General features: G+C 40.0%; 1 protein-coding gene across 1 annotated transcript; it reads left to right on the top strand.

Annotated features, from left to right (window-relative positions):
* The first annotated feature begins 317 nt into the window (after nucleotides 1-317).
* Nucleotides 318-18878, top strand: ARMH1 (armadillo like helical domain containing 1). The gene is made up of 11 exons (XM_044442330.1): nucleotides 318-673; nucleotides 962-1030; nucleotides 1405-1571; nucleotides 7100-7296; nucleotides 8046-8130; nucleotides 8434-8556; nucleotides 9162-9231; nucleotides 10925-11054; nucleotides 11534-11611; nucleotides 17135-17249; nucleotides 18661-18878. Exons 1-11 carry the CDS (start codon nucleotides 468-470, stop codon nucleotides 18732-18734), a joined length of 1314 nt encoding a protein of 437 aa, XP_044298265.1. The 5' UTR covers nucleotides 318-467; the 3' UTR covers nucleotides 18735-18878.
* The last annotated feature ends 2321 nt before the right edge of the window (nucleotides 18879-21199 follow it).

The raw sequence follows: 21199 nt of genomic DNA, 5'->3' as shown, positions 1-21199 counted from the left end.
AAAAAGAAGATTAATGGGAATATGTTTGTAGTTATCCTGGTGAAAACAAAAAATACTGAGAGGTTGGCCAGAAAATATGGGTTTGAGTTGGACTATATCTGGAACAAGCTTATAAAATGTAAAAAATAAGTGAACAAGGAATCAGTTATATTGCAAAATTCTGGAATCTCCACATCAGAAGAAACTGAAGAAGAAATTGTAAAAGAATTGATTCCAGTTCAGGGGATGATCTAAATTCTTTTGATCTTCCTTTAAATTAACGTTTAAAATATGATTAGTAATTCATGCAGTCCTTCATAAGAATTATAAAAATATATATAGTCATTTTGCAAGGCAAAATTGAATTTGGTGAAATCTGGTGTTCTGTACACCTCTTTTGAGCTATACAGTGCAACTAGATTGAATTGGTATATTCTCTGATCTGAAATACTCTTCTCTTCCCTCCCCTCAGAAGGACACTGCTAGTCATGACTTCCATAAAGGAGCAGGCAGCCATCAGCAGATTAATAAGTTTCCTACAAGAATGGGACAATGCTGGCAAAGTTACTCGCAGCCACATTCTGGAAAATTTCATCCTAGCCAACCAAGGCAAGACAGGTCCAGAACTGGAGATGGAATTCTCTCAGGGAGCCAGTTTGTTTCTGGCCCGCTTAACTGCCTGGCTCAGACTAACGTATCCACTTGTTTGGAGAGAGAGTGTTCACATAGAAGGAAAAGTCAGAAAAGAGAGCAAGTTTTTCTCATGGAAATTACCAAGATCAGATATAAATTTGTTTGACAAAATGAGCACAACTTTGAAATTTGTACACCAAGGGCAATTGTGCATGTGCTACAGTCGCAGAATTTACTAATCCAAAACAGTTTTTCCTCCTAAATCCTGCTTTAGTCAATCCATTCTTAATATTTAGAAGGCATGGGCTCCAAATATATTAAAATAAAAGCCTTAACAAACTTAAAATAGCTACATGTATGGAACATGCCTAGAGTACCAGTTGAAGTCCATTGGTATCTTCCTATCAGCTGCAAGTGGGTAAGTACAAGAGGTGCCATTTCCAGGAGAGTTTTAGCCCACCAGATTAGAGAAGAAAGGAATGATCAGCTGGCCTTTGTTGTAATATAATTGCATTATGAAAGGCACTGACAATAGAAAACTCTACTGTCTGGCTTGTGCTTCTGTATCTTTCTTGCCTAATGAACCTTTCAGCATCCAACTCCACTGCCTGGGGACAATCCTATTTACAAGCCAGCATGAATGAAGCACTGAAGCTGCCAAAGACCCCAGTTGTGTAAAGAGACTGATAGTTAACATGTGTTAAGAAATGACTGAAGTGATTTTATATGATGTTGCAAAAAAAGTTTCCAAGCGATCAAGATTTTTGCTTTGTTCTTCAATTTTTTTTGCAGCCAGCGGTACCTTATTGAATTCTTGGAAATTGGTGGCATCCTCACACTGCTGGAAATACTTGGACTCTCTCAACTGAAAGAAGAGGACAAAAGAGAATCCATAAAGCTTCTTCAATTAGTAGCAAACTCTGGCAGGAAGTTCAAAGAGCTTATTTGTGAAAGCTATGGTAGGCAAATTATGACGGATGAGATATACTGCCAAATGTTAAGCAAGGAAGTTTTCTTACCTCACAGTTTTCCCACAGAGCTGAGCTCATTCTTTCCCATCCCAGTTAATCCACTGATGGAGAAAAGTTTCTTTTGTGTCTTGTTAAATATTCTGTTCAGGGAACACCTTTCACTGGTCCAACCTCCAGTTAGAAAAGAATATCAAAGTCTTTGATCTTCACAAGAATCTGACTTTAGAGAGATTTCTTATTTCAGAATGTAGCAATCATAATGTTGATTCCTATAGAGTAAGCTGAGTAGTCACCTTTGAAACTGTTGCACTTATTACCAACTGCATCCTTGACTGAAGAAAGATGAAGTATTTCAACTGTTAAAAGATTAATAAAACATACAGAGCATTAAAAACAAATATTGATAAGCTCTTGCCTATACAGCTGCTAGGGATGTAGATTTGCATCTGGATCTTCATATTAGAATCCTAATTAAACCTGGTATAATTGATTGAATGTGGCTAACAATACTGAAATGGATATTTGCTATGAACTGGGCCTCTTGTTCTATCCCAGTTCAGAAGGCCTACAGCAGTTTTTCCAAAAAGTTAATAGGGCTTGCAATTTAAGGCATAATCTTTATAATCTAATTCATCTACACTGTGCATATCTGCCTCTATTGTTACTCAGAGAGAAGTCCATCTGAGTTCAATTGAGCTTATTCCCAAACAGGTAGGCATAATACATGTCTAAAGATTGCAACTTGACACTCACACAATCTTAAAAGCAAGGTCTGATTAAATAAAAATGGAATAAGGTAGCTTCTTAGATGATGCTGTGATGTATACCATTTGGCCCAAAGTCAAAGTAATTTGACTAACATTTAAAAACTGTTTGAATATTATAAAAACAAAACAGAGATTATGAAGTTAGCATTGTAACAATGCATTACTTGAGAATATGCATTGCACTGGTTGAAGAGCGAGGTTTGCCAAATATGCATTAACTTATGCAATAAATAGGTACCCCACTGCTAAGAATAACTCTTTGTTTTCGAGTCCTTTTATCAACTTTTGAGAAAGCTGTTTTCCATATTCTATTCATCCATTTTTGTATCAATAGTCCAGAAGATTTTCAGTTTAATGGAGTCTCAAACCAGTAGTTGTAAACATGGTGGCAATCAAGTCTTTACGTACAAAGTGTGCATTCTCATCTTTGCAAATTGGAAAATAAGAGTGGAGTGCACAATTTTAATTCACTGCTCAGTGAAGGAAAGAACATTCCCAAAAATTTACAACCACTGGATATAATTGCTACATATGTAGCAGAAGCTAATGTGACCATATGCCCTCCAGCATAATACTGAAAAGAGATTTGTTGTGCTTGTGTATTTTCCTTGTGGTGATGTGCCACTAGTGAAGTACCTTTGTAATATACTGATGTTTTCCCTTATTTGTGCTAAAATTGTGCAAAGAGGCAGAGTAGACCAGAGTCAGGACCATTCATGTTCCATGATAGTTGTGATCGGATGTGCTTCCCATACAAATTTTAACACTGATGAATTTATTTTAATAATTTATTAGAGACTAGACCTTTCATGGGACCACAGTGGGCTAAGTATCCATTTTCAAAAATCAGTAGCTCTCATGCATTAGCTTCTTTGGTGTTTTAGCAACGTGGATGATATAGTTATTACATTTATATCCTGCTTTTCTTCCTCTTGCAAGGAACCCAAGTGATTTTGTAGCCAGGATTTCCTCGCCCCTCTTAGACATGTCTCTAGGAAAGGGAGGGAGATAGCTGACCCCTTACAAAAAAATTTTCTAACATGGAGAAATTGATCTGCCTCAAACTCGGGAATTATGCTGGTTCATCTACTTCTACAAAGTTGGGGTAGTCTAATACTGAGTGCAGGATCGGGGAGAAAAGTAGCCCATGAGTTACAAATGTTGAGTGTTGCTTTGTAGAAGGTTTTTCGACCTCCTCTGTTGCAGCCATTGTGAGTCTCCTAAAAGAAAGTGCTTGCTTAAAGGGAAGCCCCATTTTTATAGAGGCAATATTGCCCATAAAGGATAGCTTCATATTAGCCTGTTAATTTATACTTCATCCATTTTATAACATTTGTGTAGTTTCATGGAACTAACAAGTCCTTTACTATTTGAACACCCAGATATTCAAGGCAGAAGTGTTTCAAAGTTAGCTGGCATATATTTTGAACTTTCTTTTGTGTTCATAGGGGTATCAAGGTCAGTTTATCATCATTTATTTTAAGACAATATGGTTCTAGAAAGTGGCCAACATTTAAGTACTGGCATAGCTGTTTTGGGACTGGAAAGGAATGGAAGGTCATCAACTGCAAAAAGATTAATCAAGTAGGGTAATGATGAATTGTTTATATTAGGAATTCTATAGCAACAGCAAAAAGAAGAGGGAAGAATAGGTACCCCTTTTTTGACCCCCTATGAAGTTGTTTAAGTAGAGAGTCTATTTTATTTTCCTCTGAGGCAGTGTAGAGCTGGGCCACTACTGCCTGGGTTTTAAAGCATCTAAGACCAACAGAAACCCAGGATTTTGTAAAGTTGCTATGATGACAGTGTTTGCCGCATTGGCTAGCTTTATCTGATGGCCTGACATACTCTCCATTTGTTCGATTATAGATGCAGTAGGTGCTGAATTAATCCACCACACACTCATGAAAGTGAAGACTGAGATGTTCCATGGGGAATTTATATGCTTTGGTATTTTAACCTCTAGCACTTCACAAAGTCTGCATGCTTCTGCAGTCTTTGAGGCTATCATGGCTTTTCTGCTATCAGTCTGAAAGGGAAACCCAACCTGTAATGCACTCCAACTTCTATCGGGGGCTTTATAAAGGGCTTCAGCAGTTTCTGCTTGCCAAGTGTTTCAGGAGCAAGGTCCTGAAATATTTGATTGTGGATGCCTGTATGTTCCAGTATCAGAGTTTGTTCAGGGTCTACATAGCTTGAAGTTTCCAGAGATAACTTACAAAGAGGTTCATAATATCCCTTGATTGGGATATTATGTTGGGATGAGCCCCCAGAACCTACTGTGTTAATCACTATTCAACTCTGTTAAATGTAAGTCTAGACAGATTATAGCAGACTGAGTCACAAGACATATGATCATCTCTCCCTCATACAGTCCCGCCAAGCTACCACTTAGACACTCTGGAGGGGCTGTCAAAACGGATTGTGACACCAGCTTGCCATCAAAAAATTAAGGGCAAAATAGCTGCAGCAAGCTGGAAATGAGTGTGTGCATGCGTGTGTGTGTGTGTGTGTGTGTGTGTGTGTGTGTGTGTGTGCGCGCGCACGCGCGCACACACGCACACACACACACACACACACTGGGCAGGAGGCAAGTCAGTCCTGCTTCAGTGTCCCATGGCATACCTACAGGAGGAGGGAGAGAATGAACCAAATAATTTGTCAATGACCTGGAGGTGGGGGTGACCATTCTGCTGATCATATTCGCAGATGATACTAAAATGGGGGTGATGGCCACAACTGAGGAGCAGGTAGTCAGGATCCAGAATGATCTGGACAGACTATGGAAGTGGGCAGGGGATAACAGGATAAGTGCAAGGGCTTGCACTTGGGGCATAGGAATAGGTGTCATAAGTACAGGTTAGGGGACAAGGGGCTGGAGAGCAGCAATTGTGAAAGGGATCTCAGTGTACTGGTCAGCTGCAGGCTAAATGTGAGTCAGCAGTGTGTTGCAGCGGTCAAGAGCATGGACACTACCCGTGGTTGCATAGCCAGAAGCGTGGCTTCTAGATTGAGAGAGGATTACTGCCACTCTGTATTTATATATATATATATATATATATATATATATATATATATATATATATAATATTATATATAATAGCAATTTATATCCTGCCTTTTTCCTACAAAGGGCTCAAGGCAGCTTATATCATTCTCCTCCTCCATCTTATCTCCACAACAACAGCCCTGTGAGGTAGGTTGGGCTGAGAGTCTGTGACTGGCCCAAAGTCACCCAGTTGGCTCCATGGCTGAGCAGGGACTAGAACCCAGGTCATCTGAGTCCCAGTCCCATGCTCTTAACCACTACACCACACTGGCTCTCTGTATGACTCTTGTGCGCCCGCAACTGGAATATTGTGTTCAGTTCTGGGCTCCACATTACAGGAAGGATATAGCCAGGTTGGAATTGGTGCACAAGGATGGTGGCCAGATTTCAGGGAAAGCCGTATGGGCCAGCTGAAAACAGGTCAGACTAGATGGCCTGGGAGACCCCTTCTGACTACTTTGTTTCTATGTTTCTATGTAACTTAGTGTCTTGGCAAACTGAATTTTGAAGTTTCATGCTCTCATAGCATTGTAACTGGTAGAAAGGAGAGAACTGCTTCAAATTTGGAAGATGAGCAGGAAAATAATATGGATGAAGCAGCACCCCGTGTCAAACCCTGATTGCCATTATAAAATTAACAAGCGGGACCTGTAAAACAATGATTCTGGATAGCCTTCCTTCTAAAAGGAATGTTCCTGTTCAAGATGTTAGCCACCCATTATCTCCAAGCAGGGAATTCCACTCTAGATTTATCATTTATTTGTTCGTTTGGTTGGAATTCTTATATGCCGCCCCATTCACATAAGTCTCAGGGTGGCTTCCAACAGATAAATAAATATCAGTACAAATACATAAAAAGCTGGAAACATCCTGGCATAAATTATAAAATCAATAAATAAAATCAGCAATTAAAATAATGTTTAAATAAAAGGGTCTTGGCCTGGCGCCGAAAAACAAATAACGACGCCAGGCGGACCTTTCTGGGGAGCACATTCCATAAGTGGGGCGCCACCGCAGAGAAGGCCCTCCTCTGGGTACTCACCCTCCTAATATCTTTCACGAAGGGTTCCCGGAGAAGGGCTTCTGCCGCCGATCTCAGGAGGCGGGAGGGCAGATACGGACGCAGGCGCTCCTTTAGATAGCCAGGTCCCAAGCCGTTAAGGGCTTTATAGGTTATCACCAGCACCTTGAATTGGGTCTGGACTTCGATGGGGAGCCAGTGAAGCTGACGGAGGACTGGGGTTATATGAGAACAACACCCAGTCCCCGTCAGCAACCTGGCAGCTCTGTTTTGCACCGTCTTCAAGGGCAGCCCCACGTAGAGCGCATTACAGAAGTCTAGTTGGGAAGCAGCCAATGCATGTGTCACTGTCGCCAGGCAGTGCAAACCTTGTGCAAACCTTGTGCTTCCCCTAAGCATGCTAATGTGTTGCTGTTTCTCAGTCTCCTCCTTTTCAGCTACAAATCACCAGCAGTGGACTGAATAGCCAGCATGTTTAAACAGGAATGCCCATTTTTACTTACAAGGATTGTATCCTATGACAATCCTAATTAAAACAGTTCAATTGAAATAAATGGTATTTAACACTGGTTAAATGAAAAAAAATGTTTCTATTAAAACGCTCATAATGTTCAGTGAGCTAAAATGCTCATATGTGACTTTTTTGAGCCTGGTTGTTCAGAATGTTTTTCCTACACAGGTGTGCGATCAATTGCAGAGTTTTTGGCTATGTCCAAGGCAGAAGAGACTCAAGAACAAGTGCAGATTCTTCTGGATGCTCTAGGCCATGGCAACCCCAAATACCAAAATCAGGTTTACAAAGGCCTGATTGCTCTTTTGAGGTGCACTTCCCCCAAAGCCCAGCAACTATCTCTGCAAACTCTTAGAACAATACAGGTAAGGGAGGAAGGGGGAGGAAATATATGCATGTGCATTTCCAACTTGAAATTTATATTTGATTATTGTTCTTTATGTGAGTTCAGCTATAATACTTGTGTAAGATTTTTTCGCTAGGATCATTTATTTCTCACATACATACTTCTCATATTTTGCCTCATGTTTACATTCTGTTTTCCCCCAGTGCAATACTTGGTCCTTGTTGTTTCTACTCTGTTTTAAAACTGAGTTTGAGGAATATAGCAGACAAATGCTCATTTTTAAAGTTCTGTGGATGCAGGAGGTAACCCCCAACCAATGTCTTTTATGTCCCTTTGCATATTCGCACATCTTTTCAATTATTTCCAAATAAGTCTTGTCTTCATCACAGATTGTATATACTAGTCCTCCCCATGCTGACTAGGAATGCTGGTAGTTGCAGTTCAACAGATCTGGAGGTCACCAGGTTGGATATGGCTGGTATTAGTATGCTAAATATGTAAAATATGAAGTATTTCAAGAGGTATTTCAGTATTTATATTGACAATACATAGCTGAGCAGGGGATTGTATTCCATTCTCCATGTCAGTATAACCTGTCATCTGCTGGACTCTGCAGATTTGCTCTGAAGATATTATATAGCCAGAATCTCCTTGTGATCTCTTGTTCGTGGCTGATATTTTCCAAGGTCACTGGAGTGCTCCAGCAGGGATATTTACAGAATACTCTTCAGGGAATAATATTTTGTTTTTGTTCCTTTGCTTTAACAGACAATTGTGGGGAAAGCCCATCCAAGCATTGTGGACTCTGTACTGGGTGTGCTTCGGTCTATGCATTTGGAGGTACGGTATGAAGGTAAGAGGCTTCACTCCACTTTTGATGCTCACCTTTCAACCTGGGCCAAAGAGAATAAAAGTATACTGAACAATGAAAATCAGTGCTTGAATAAAAAACACATTGTGTAAATCTAAGATCTGTCAGAGGGAAGGCCCTCTGATGGTTGCTAAGCATGAAAAAGCAAAGCTTATGAAAGGTACAGCATAAGACAGTTTTTCCATATAAAGATGACTTAGTTCACTACTCCAAGGAGAACTGATGTTTGCACTGTCCATGGGCTACACTGCATGGTGATTCACTTTGGTATTTTTCTTCTGTCAGCAATTCAACTGATCAAGGACCTGATGGCCTATGATGTACGACCAGCATTGCTTAAGGGATTGGTTGCATTGTTAAAACCATCAAGACAGGAGACAGCCAAAATGCAAGCCAAAATCCTGGAAGGTGAGGTCTTTAAACACTGATCTAGGCCTGCTTGCAGAAAGGAGGTTCTCAACTCTATATCTTCCCCCCATTCCTGGAGAAACATGGATGAATGTGCATTTTTAGTGAGATGTGGAGAAGAGCCTACCCTAGTACTACCACCAGCATCTCAACATAAATTATCCTATTTAAATGTATAGCCTGTTTTTTAATCAATAGTCCAACCTCTTACCTCATTCTCTGACAATGAAGACCCCTGTCACAAGTGGGCATGAGGATTAAGAACCCACTGATGCAAAAGAGCAGAAATTCTTCACCACCACTGATTTCAGAAATAAGAACAGGAAAGCTAGAACCAGACCTTTATATTTTTCAAAGTAGATTACAAGATTCCCTGCATATAAGTAAAGGAGCCAAAGTACCTGCCTAACTTGTGAAACAGCAACTGGAAGATAGTGGGCTAAAACAGACACTGCTTGCAGACAGGTGCAGAATGTACAGGAATAGTCTATTTGAGAACCTTAATTTTGCTTCAGATCTTTTTGGATAATGTTTTAGGTCAAAAGCTAAGGCTTTGGAACAGATATGACAGTATACCTTATTCTAATATTATTTCCTGTGTTCAGAAGCAGGAATATTACACCTGGAGTCCTTACCAGCATATATTCAGCAAGCTGCTGCAGCCAAAGCAATTGGGTAAGAGTTCATGATGGGTTAAGTAATTGTTAACACACTGGACACATTTGCATGTCACACCAATCAGCCACAGTGGGTTTGTTATCCTGTGAACAAATGGTAGTGTACCTAACAAATGATTGGGTTATTCCTTCCCTCCTCCTGTAGGTATGCCATGGGACACTGCAGCAGGACTGACATGCCTCCTGCCCAGCACACACACACACACCTCATTTCCAGCTTGCTGTGGCTTTTTTGCCCTTAATTTTTTGAAGGTGAAACCCAGCTGTCAAGCTGGTGTCACAATCCTTGTTTTGACAACTCCTCCAGAGTGTCCAAGTGGTAGCTTGGAGGGCTGTCTGTTGTTAACAGTGGATTCTTTTCTTACTTTTTGAGACCCACAAATGCATGCTAATAATTGCACACTTATTTTTTAATTTTTTACAACGCAAGTCTGAAAATGAACAGCCTCAGCTGAGTAATCTCCAGGGAGATACCTGCTGCCAAGGTGCAGCAATTACAGCCCTGGGTATTGAATCCAGAGACGCCGTATGGCCCCTTTGGCTTAGTTTGACAGCTGCCAAAGGTAAGCTTACAAGCCAAACCAAATGGTTGAATGATTTGTGTTCTCAAGGGATGGGGTGATATTTACAAATCCCTTGTGAGAAGGTGTGTGTGCGTGTACTCCATGGTCCTAAGGGATACTTTGTCACTTTTCTACTTGGCTCCGAGAAGCTTCTAGAAGCTTAGGAACATGAGAAAGGGCAAGCCATGCCTTTTTAGGGGAGTTGTCAGGGGTTTTCAGGGATATAGCAGGGACATTGTTCCATTTGGCTGTGGACCAGCTGCATGCAGGAGTGAAAAGCATCACAAATAAATAAATCTAAGCAGCACAAATAAAGGAATAACAACTCAGTAGCCCAAGAGGCATGCTCAATGTAAAGCACATAGCTTTATATATTGGACCAAATAAATCAGTTTCTCTCCGTATACAAAATTTGATCTGTTGAAATAGGGCTTCCAACAATAGTTCTAGATTCATAATGATCTCCATGGAAATATTTAGTAAAAGGTGAAATATGTATGCAATTGGGAAAGAAACTAGAATGAAAAAATCGTGTTTTGCAGCAACTTAAGTGACACGTCCTAATGCTACATCTTTATATTACAATTCCTTCATCATGTATTAGTCCACATACAGGTTTTAGAGATGCAGGTCATTGATATTATGGAAAAAATATCCTTCCTATATCTATCAGCCAATCACCAGTGAGTCTAGTAACAAGACTAGTTGTTCTTTTCTTCTGCCTTCAACTTTCTCTAGCATTATTGGCTTTTTCAGCAAGTCTTGCTTTCTCACGAAGTGCACTATGTAGGACAGCTTCATTTTTTTTCAAGTTCTGCTTCTACAGAAAGTTGTGACTTGTTCATCTTTCTGTTGGTACTTTTCTTATATTATTGGCTGGTTCTGGTCACTATATATTATTGACACACAGGCTTTAGCAGGTACATTGGAGGCAGAAATTCAACAGTATAGTAATTAAAAAAGTGAAACCTATTGACTCACTGTCAGGCAATTGTTGAAGACATAAAGTAATATAGATACATTTCTGGTGGTGGGGAGGGGCAACCAATCCTTGGAACGCTCTCTGCCATAAGCAACCTGATTCACTCTCTTTCCTGGCACTGATTTGACCAATGTTTACCTTGCAAGAATTCTAGCCCAAGATTCAAGAGAAGTGGCTGAGGAACTGATATTCTTGAGAGTGGTGCATGGCCTCCTCTGTGCCATGGGCAACAAAGATCACACCAACTGCCAGAGGCAGGCCAGCATCACACTAGAGGTGAGTAGCTTTGCAAGCAGCAATGAACTGGGTGTGGGTGTCTTGTTACCTCTTGAAAGCTGTTCAATTAATGAAGCTGCTGTGGGTGGACCAAACCTAAGGAAGAGGTAGAAGAGTGAAGCTAAAAAGGAAATCAGGCTATGGTAAGAGTGGTGAGCCCATGCTTGATAAGGGTGTAATTTTTAATAGAGCAGAATTGTCTCTATATTTAGTCCAAAATGTACACCTCTGCAGAACTGTATTTTCACCACAGAACTTTTCACTGATGGCTTCAGGTGGGCAGGGAGCACTGGAGAAGGTTCATGGAGCTCCCTCCCAACCCTTTAAAGTCTCGGAAAGAAAAGTACAAAATTGGGAATACTAATGTAACCAATCCAAATAACAAATTCTAGATTTTTGGAGTTTTCCAGACCTGCCTGCTAGATGGCACACAAGCAGCATTATGCCTTTTTACTAAGGACTGACTGGTATCTCTGCAGTATTTTGTGCAGATGTTCATAGTGGTGGAGCATCATGTAAAGAAAGCCATGGGAGAAAAATTGTTCCAGCTGTTCATGGTAAGTTATCTGCCCTTTCTACTGCACTTGCCTGATTGAGACTCTTACCATCTGAGATACACATTTTAATTTCCAAAGTGACAGTGAACATTCAAGTTAAAATAAAATTTCAAAACAATGGTTTTGGAGTTCAGGTATTCTCCACTGCCCTAAATCTATAAAGTGGACTGTATTTTATTCATCAGTACAGCTGAGTCAGGCACGTGCCATCCTAAAGCCTGATTAAGAGGTCTAGAGTTCAGATTGAGTGATGTTATCTGACTATTTTATTGGGGGAACTATTTTATCCACCATCTGTTTTTAAGCTGCCTCTGATCTGTAAGACCATCTGTCCTCTCAAAGAGCAGGGCCACTGTGCTGTAGAAGTGCACTTGCTTTGCATGTGAAAGGTCCCAGAGTCAATTCTGCCATCTCCTAGGAACTTTTGGAAAGTCAATGTAGACAATACTGAGCTGCATGGACCAGTGGTCTGACTCTTGTGTTCCTGTCCCATGACTAGATAGGAAATATATGGACAGCAAATATGTTTAAAGGCTTTAGAAGTGCAGATATATTACATGTAGACTAAATTATCCCTTTTTGTTGATATACTCAATATAAAAAAATGATGGAGCAGGATTCTGCCCTGCAGAAGTCATGTTGATTCTTCCTTGTATTTTTACATGTTTTAACAATTACCTTTATTTGAATTTGTTGTTGGGATGTTGCCTTTTTCTAAAAAACGATTTAGGTATTAGTCTAAGTCTACATTCAAGAATGTGTTAAACTCTCCCCCATCCCACTTCAGCAATCTTTTTCCGTTCAGTTCTATTCTGTTCTGTTAACCATTTGTCTCCTTGGCTAGTTTCTTACTTCTGATAAAAATTAAGAAGTTTTATTATTATTTTTAAAATTTGTCTTATTTGCTTTGCCACAGTATGCATTTCATTTCATTTTTTTATTTGAAAGAAGATTCTTTGCCTTTTTAGTTTCCTCAAATCTTTCCATTAAACATACCAGCATGCTCGTTGAGTTGTTAACTGCTGTTCCTAGCCTGTGGTACATATTTCATCTGAAACTATCTACCCTCTGTTTTGGTTGGAGACAGGCATGAGAAGAATAGATAGCAGCAGTACTATATTGCTTAAATGATCTGGTATTTATAACCATAGCAATTCTGCAAGAGATTTGCACTCTGCTTAAAAGGGTAGCAAAGCCAATGCCAATAGGTCCTTCTCTTTTGCTGGAGGTGGTATTTGTATAGATTTTCTTTATGCACATTTCTTTATTACACATTAAGATAACCAGTCTAAATTTCTATCCCAAAACCAAAATATAGCAGTATCACCAACTACATTATCAGAATGTTCTATGCAAAAGACGAGACTATATCTGAGTTATTCCTATGAGCCTGCCTGAGTTTTAAGATCTTTTGGGAAGGTCCTTATTTAGAAAATGACCACCAACAGAAGGATGTTCAGTCAGGGTATAAGAGGAGGTCTTCTTGGGTACCACTCTCAGGCTTGGAAACTCCTTACTGATCAAAGCTAGGTTCATGTTTCTGTGTTGCTATTCATAAGCAGGCAAAGGCATCTTTATTTAGACAAACTGTCTCTAATGATTATAGATTATAAGCTGTCCCAAGACATATATGGGGTCGAAAGGGGTAGATGGGGTTGAAAGGTTTTAGATAGCTAGATGGTTAGAAGAATGATGGGAATACGATATCTTGGGTTTTGTGGAAGACCAGAACTACTTTTGGAATAATGAGATATCAGAAAGAAGCACCACCTTGTCCCTATGACACTGTCCTGTCCTATGAAAGGTGTGGTAGAGTACCACACTGGTTTTATGAGCCAACATAGTGGCTACAAGAAATACCACCTTCCAGGAAACAAGATGTACAGTGCTTGGGACTCGAGGTTTGAACAGTTTTCTGGTCACTGCTTTTAAAATGATAGAGAGGCTCCAGAAACTACTGAGGGGTATATCCACAAGAAGACTTCTTTCTTCTTGTGAGGAACACAAGGTGGCCTACATAATCCTCCTCCACCCCATTTTTATCCTCATAACCACCACCCAGTGAGGTGGGTTAGGCTGAGAGTGAGCAACTGGCCCAAAGACACCCAGTGAACTTCATGGCTGAATGGGAACCAGAACCCAGATCCCCCATCAAATATCTTAACCTTCACACCATACTGGCTCTCAAAAGGGCAGAAGTGGATTGATTGGTGTTAAGTAAAAAGAATGAGATCTGGCATTTACCAAAAGTGTCATACAGTCAGTCAAAGCATTTGAAGGTCTGGGCATTGAATGCAGCTCTGGTCTTGGGGAGGCAGTTCAAGACCCAAGGCAATAGAAAGTAGTCTCGTCAAGGCTGTGAAACAAGCCTGTCCTGGCCACCAAAGGGCTATTAGAGAGCAGTTCATGGAACCCAACTAAATTTTCACTAGGATGCTTGTGAGAAGTGAAAATGGAGGGAAAAGGTAGAAGAGATCTAATGTCCAGTGAGGAAAGAAGACATTCCCTGTTCCTGTCCTGATGCAGAATGCCTGGCAGACCTTGTTCTGCTCCATCAGCACCTGTAATGCCTGAGCCCTGTCCAGTGGCAGTAAAACCAAGCTTGTGTAGCATCTAGAATCATGGCAATGTTCAGGAGAACCATCAACAGTTGCAAAAGTGACTTTGCAAAGTTCACATAGAGTCCTAGGTTAGCTAGGAGAGAGTGGGAGGGAGATGGTAGAATTCAAATGTTCTGTTGACAAGTAGACTGTCATATAGGTATGAGTATACTTGAATGCCCTGAGCAGAAAGATGAGCAGAAGTGAGGACCATACAGTTCATGAAGATTCAAGGAGCTGTGAAAGATCAAAGGGGAAGACTTAGGACTGGTAGCCTTCCAGTTCCATGTGAAAACAAAGCACTAGGTCTGTCAGTGGATACCTATACAGAAGTATGCATCCTTGAGGTCAATTAACATAAATCAGTCAACTTTGTTTAGGGCAGGAAAGAATGTTTCTCTCTCAGGTCCAGAAACAGTCAGAGACTGCCATCCTGTTTTAGTACTGTAAAATATCAGGAGTAAAAGCCCTGCTAACAGAGACAGTATAGAGCACATTAAATAGCCCCTTTGAGTAGAAGGAGACTTCCAATATGAGCATCATAGATGCAGCCATAGATCGAATTCCTGAAAAGGTGAAGGTGGCACTAGACTTGATTCTGTAACCATTTTGTAGAATGGATAAGTCCCAAGAATCTATCATGATCCAGGGCCAACTCAGCAAAAACAGGAAAAGGCAAACTTCAAAAAGGGAGGTGATAGATTGGCAATCACTTATAGGAGAGTCAAGTGTTGCCATTTTTCAGCAGATTCCTCTTTTCATCAATAAGTGAGCTGCCCGTTTGTAGGGTAGGACTGTTATAATACCAAAACCTGCTACTGTTTGCAAAATGGTCAGTCAAGTTGTTGTGACAGAAAAGAGGACCGCTAGTAAACCAGTGAAGCCCATGGTATGATTGGGTTAGTGCTAACTGAGCAATTTGCATCTTCTAACCTGCCATTTATGCCCTGTGAATTGAGTTCATTGCCTCCTGTTTTCAAACTGAAAAAGACTGGATCTGTTAAAGGATAAGTCCAGTATCCTGGAGTGAGCTTTTGTACCAAAATCTGTCTGCTAATGAGCCGAAGTAACTTGCTGGTATGAGAGCTTCATGGTCTCTGTTTGAAAAACCCTAGCTAACCCACTTTGATCATGAGAGAGGTACTTGAACAAGGCACTCATCTTTTCCCATAGAAACAGCTAGTACTGAGATAGGGTTGCTTGGAAGTTTGCTACATGAAGTGCAGATGAAGAGTAGATTTTGTATCCCATTGTGTCCCATTGGTGACTGACCTTGTCTACAGATGATGACTACTTCAACGAGAGAAGATTGAACTATGCAGTTTCGTGAAGGATGCATGACCTCTGTATAGGTTCTCTAGTGGCCTTGAGGTCTGGCCCAATGAGGATAGTGTTTTCCAAGATTGGTACACACTCTGAAGAAGAATGGAGAGAAATGAGATTGCAAATGGGGCTGAAATCTTTGCAGAGATTATATCCAACACTATGCCATTCAGTCATTGTATGGGTTACTCAGGTTCTATCCCTATTATTTATTAAATTTGTTTGCAAGCCACCCCTTAGCATCGTGCCATTCTCAGTGTCTGTTCCAAAAAATAGTGCATGTCTTCAAGATGGGGAAGCAGGACATTTACTCCAACTGGAGCATCCAGAGAGGAAGCTGAAGGTACTAGAGAGGCAGACATCACATAATCAGAACACTAATTTTCTTCAGTAAAATGCAGTTCAGTGTTCCAGTGAGAAGTGTGTCTAGGTAGCTATGGGAGCTAACAAGCCCATCATGCGTTGAGCAATATAGGGCTTTAATGGGATACACACCAGCAGTGTGGGCAAGCTTCAATAATACGGGTAGAGAGTAATAGTTTACTGCCACACCGAACATATTTGCAAAAGGGAGCCTTCAGAGTCATATGAGAGCCCTTGTGACAAACACGATCCTCAATCATATAAAAAGAAAACAAAAAATGGAATAACAAAGAATAAATTGATGAATGAAGAAGAAAACGGAATAAGAAAGAAGTGATGAGAAAAACCTCAGCACAATAAGGATTGCTATCTCTGAGACTAGAAGCCGCTCCTGAGGTTACCATAACAACAGCTGAAGTACTGAGAGAGTACAGGAACCTGTTGCTGACATGCATGGTAGATGATAGAGGGTGAGGTTCCTGCCAAAAATTCTTCCGCTTTGAAATCTTTCCACACAGGCACACGTCCCATTTTTGTGATGCATAAAGAACCACTATTTTAATACATATATAATATCAGCAGGGTCAACTATGAAAGTTTTGTCAGATCCTTGAAATTTGAACTTCTGGGTAATAAGCAAGCTTATAGCATAACCTATTTTAAGATCAAAGGATAAATAAAGTATCTAGAAAAAGAATTTGAACTGTCATTTCCTAGCCTCTTATTGCTCAGTAATTATCCCAGAATTGGCTAAGTACACCAACAAAATGCTATTTTTGTTATCTTCTGTTACTGTGTGAAATATAGTGACTGAAGGGCTGCAAGAGAAGTTGAATCAACTCATGACTCAAGAAGCACAGATTTATCTTGCCAAATTATTGCTAGTCTGTATGTTACAGTGCTGTAGAGGTTGTGGCAACCAAAACCCATGCTTGAAAACCATGATGATTCATATATTCTTGTTCATAGTACAGTTGTATGCTGTTTTATATACATAAAATCACTGGGATAAGTTGTCTGGAGTTTGCTGCCACTTGTTTTATGGAATGTTTTAATTAAGTCTTAGTTTTAATCTGCATTTTATCATTATTGAACAGCTGTTTTGGGGGGAATATGTAGGATATATGTGTAGTATTTAAAAATAATTAGGATGGTCCTGTTTCAGAGACAGATGCTAAGAAATCATGCCCTTTCTTTCAGGCAAGCTACTGAGTCTCACCCCTTTTCTTTGCTTTAGCAAGATGCTACAAACTTGTATCTAAAGATGGATGCTGTGCAGGCTGATATCCTGTCCACCAATATAGTCAATATTCCAGCAGAATTTTTGGCTCAAGGAAAAATGGAATTCACAGGTGTGTTTCTAATAATTCTAGAGAGTGTAGATACTTGCATAATGCTAAGAAAGATATAAATGAGGAAATAATATCTTGTGTTTCACTTCAAGGAAGGAATGAGAAAGAGTTATGATTTAGGTCTAACTGAAAATTCAGAACTGTGTTAAGAAGTCACTACACGTTCACTACAAGTCCTGCAAGTTCACTAGGGGGGGGAAATCAGATTACCATCTTGTATATTTTACTTCAAATACGTAAGACTTACTCGGTCAAATGCCAATTAGTTGATACCTCAAAAGGATGTAGTCACAATTGTTTGAGCAGAAACAGGCCTTTATCTAGTATAACTTAGCTACAGTCATCTACTAATTTTTTAACCATTCTAGTGCACTTACATATGCAGAGTGCTTTCCAGTTCTCATTTCCCTTTTATTGTCTCAACAACCTTGTGACTGAGGATAAGTTATTGAACTTGCTCAGACACTGTACTCATGTCCTATACTGGCTTTCATAAGGAAAGTTTGTGGATTAAAACCACCCTACCTCCATTACACTCAGACTATTGGGCACCCTTTTTCACTGAGTACACTGCAGGAAAACATGCTTCTTCTCTGGAATCTAGTTTTCTTAACCCTCCACCCCCAACAACACTATTCCAGCTGGTGAGGAGCACATGCTGAGCTCATAGACAAGCCCACTCCTCAGCATCAGCAAGACTGTGGTGCAGCACTGCTGGAGTCTACAGCTTGCTCAGCTACTTGAAGCCCCTTTTGGGACATGAGAGGGCAGCAGACACTGGCAGCAGTGCCATACATTGCCTCCCCACGCCCAAGTTTAGGGCTTGAGGGGGTTGGCTTGCAGCAATTGAGAAACTCCTTGGGCACTTGGGAAGCTATCATCAGTGCTCACCTGAAGCCACTTGGCAAGAGCAGTGGCAAGAGCAGAACAAGAACGCTTGCTCTTGCCAAGCAATTTCCTTGTGGTGGGGCTTGCCCTCCTCCACTGGATTGGGTTATCTGTGTTCAGACCATGTGGCAAGCCACCCTTAGAAAAGCATCCCAGGTTGAAGCCGTGGTAGCTTAGTGTGACATATAAACCCACTCTAAAAGACTTTACAATATCCATGTGTATGTATGACAATGGGTTAGTGGTATGGCCAGTGGTATGCCTGTGGAAATCTGCTAGAGCAACAGCATTTTTCTCCCTTTTTGCTCTGCACTTCACACCCTTGCCTGAAAATCTGCTTTGGAGAATTTCACAGCCCTCCAAAGCAACTTTTTAGGGTGCATTGGAGTATGGAAGAGAATAACCCTGCAGAATCAACATCATTGGATCCAACCCAGTATCCAAAACAGGTCATCACACCTGTTGCTGAAATTTGCTTGCTTGCATTTCTTTACCCTGTACCTCTCTACTTTTCTTTCCCTAGACACAAAGCCAAGTCCTGAAGAGGAATTGCAAACTGAAGACAGTGAAATAACTCCTCAGCCTTCTATTGACTAATCCATTCCAAATACTGGGATAATTGTTGATTTTCATCTTGTTCCTGTTTTTTTGTCCCTTTCATTTATTATTCCTTTCCAGGACCTTCTATCCATCCTATGAGAAACAAATGGAAGGTGCACAGAACTGTAAACACAGCACATACTTGGCACTTGTATGAGGCCCAAACACCTTGCAAGAAATGACTCCTAGTCTCATTCACCATTTCTATTCCCATTCCTGAAAATCCACCTAACGCTAACTTCAATAAAATATACCCAATGGCTATTACAGTGCAGTTGAATCAACCTGTCTTATACCAAAACCTCAGCCTAACCTGTATTACAGGTTTATGAAGACAAATATGGAAAAACCTCTTGTATCTTTGCCTTGAGCTCCTAAGAAGAGAAAGCATGCTAATATTATAAATAAAAATTGTACTGGTACTTAAAATCATATTTCACTCCAAATTAAAGTTTTAATATGCTGGTTTACTTGCCCAAACACTCAAATTAATGAACACACGCCCTTCTGGTACTTTCTCCTGTAAAATAAGCACTACAGAACACATACTTAACTAAGAATAAGTAGATCCAGCCCTAATGTAGCCAAGCCTAAACATTTACTATGGACTTTATTAAATAATTTCCACAGAAATTTATAAAAAAGTGGAATGTTAACACTATCTGGAAAGAATCCAAAGTATTAACAATCATTCTTTTGCAGCACTACTGAGAAAGCAGCAATAGGTTATCTAGTTAGGAAGATTGCATTTTACACTTAAAACTGATGCCCTTAAATTGTTAAGAGTGGCTGCCTATGCAGGCTTTTAAAGTAACCCTGCTGTTTTAAACCAATCAAGGATATATGCTTAAATGCATTTGAGTTCTTACATGTCTAGTTCTGTAAAAAATTTGGCTGCCCATTTCCAAAAATGGGTGTTTTAATGCAGAGGGTACTGTGTGTGCCAAGTAATCAGTTCCACCTAACTTTATAGAGATAGTCGGCGGTGTTAGAGCTGAATTTTATCTCAGCTGCTTCCCCCAATCCCCAGCTGTGTTCTGAAACATGCTATATAATTATAGCATCACTATTGCCACTTCCGTTACTTTTGTCTACTAATCTGCACATTTTAAAATAGCCAAACATTCATTCCCAAGCACATGAATGCACTTTCTAATCCCCACATGTAAATATTCATATTCCTGATACAGACAGATCTGGTAGTTTTCTGATGCTAAGACCCAATACATGGGCAGAGCAATCCTATGAACAAAAAGTCCATTGCAAAGAACCCCTTCCTAACCCCATGCCAGCTTTATTTTTTTTGGCCCTTACACATGCTTTGTGGTTTCAGGAAGAAGAAAAATAACTAGAGCAGCTGCAGGTCTGGCACATTGGAGAAATGCAAAATCTTTGAATTCTGTCAATATAACGCCTTTCAGCTCATACTCCTATTAAGGTAATGATGGCAATGGAGGTGCAACAGAAAGTTTTATGCTCCAGTAACAGACCTCCTCTTTCTGCAGATATCTTTCCCTAAGGTCTGAAATATCCAGCCTCTAGCCAAGAGCTTATCTTGCTCCCTTAGTGTCAATGTCTGGTGCTGCCTGGGGAAAATGGGAGTTTTAGTCTAACATACCTGAACAGCATCAGGTTGGGGAAAACTGTTCAACATATATACAGAGTATTTCTCCATCATGTGGGTAAGCTTGAAAACTACATCTGGTAACATTATTACATTGCACTATTCCTATTTACAATGTAATAATAATAATATATGCATTCTTCCATCTCATTATGTATCTTCCACTCGAATTGCATAGAATTTATCAAGCTACTGTAGGAGTTAGACCTGCTTTTTTTCTTTTTTTTAAAGCAGGAAATTGCTGGGCTGGGACTGACAGCCTTTCAAAAGCCTATATATGCTTCACATTCACTCTATAGCAGGGAGGCTAGGGAATAAAAGCAAGGACAAAGAAAGAGAAGTTCTTGGATAATTATAATGCAAGCAAGTTTCCTTCACCCCATATCTTGGCTAGAGAAAGAGTAAAGTGTTACTGATTGCACATAAATGCTGCTAAGAAAAGTCTTCCTGCAGGAAAAAATATCTAGTTGATTAACAATATGTTTTCACCAGAAGTAGTATTCCTGCTGACATTCTCCACAATGATATAGGTTCCAGAATGTATCATTTACAGACCTGCAGAAAAAGCTACAATGCCCTTGCAAGGCAGAACTTAAATGAATTTAGAAATATTTATTTATTATTTAAAACAGCTTAAACTTCTGTTTTCCTCAATATTTAAGAAATATTAATACAACAGCAATTCACTAGATTGCACTGAAGTGTAATATTGAAAAATATTTAGCCAAAGATTTTATGTACACTAGAAAAAGATTTATGTACACATGCTTGCAAGTGACACTAGTTCACCTTTCCTTCTATAGCATAAAACACCAAAAAAAGAGGGCAGCAGTCCTAG

Source organism: Varanus komodoensis, unplaced genomic scaffold (assembly GCF_004798865.1).
Source record: "Varanus komodoensis strain SLA01 unplaced genomic scaffold, ASM479886v1 scaffold1, whole genome shotgun sequence".
Lineage (NCBI taxonomy): Eukaryota > Metazoa > Chordata > Lepidosauria > Squamata > Varanidae > Varanus > Varanus komodoensis.
Note: the sequence above shows the minus strand (reverse complement) of the source record. Positions and strands in the feature narration are given on the sequence as shown.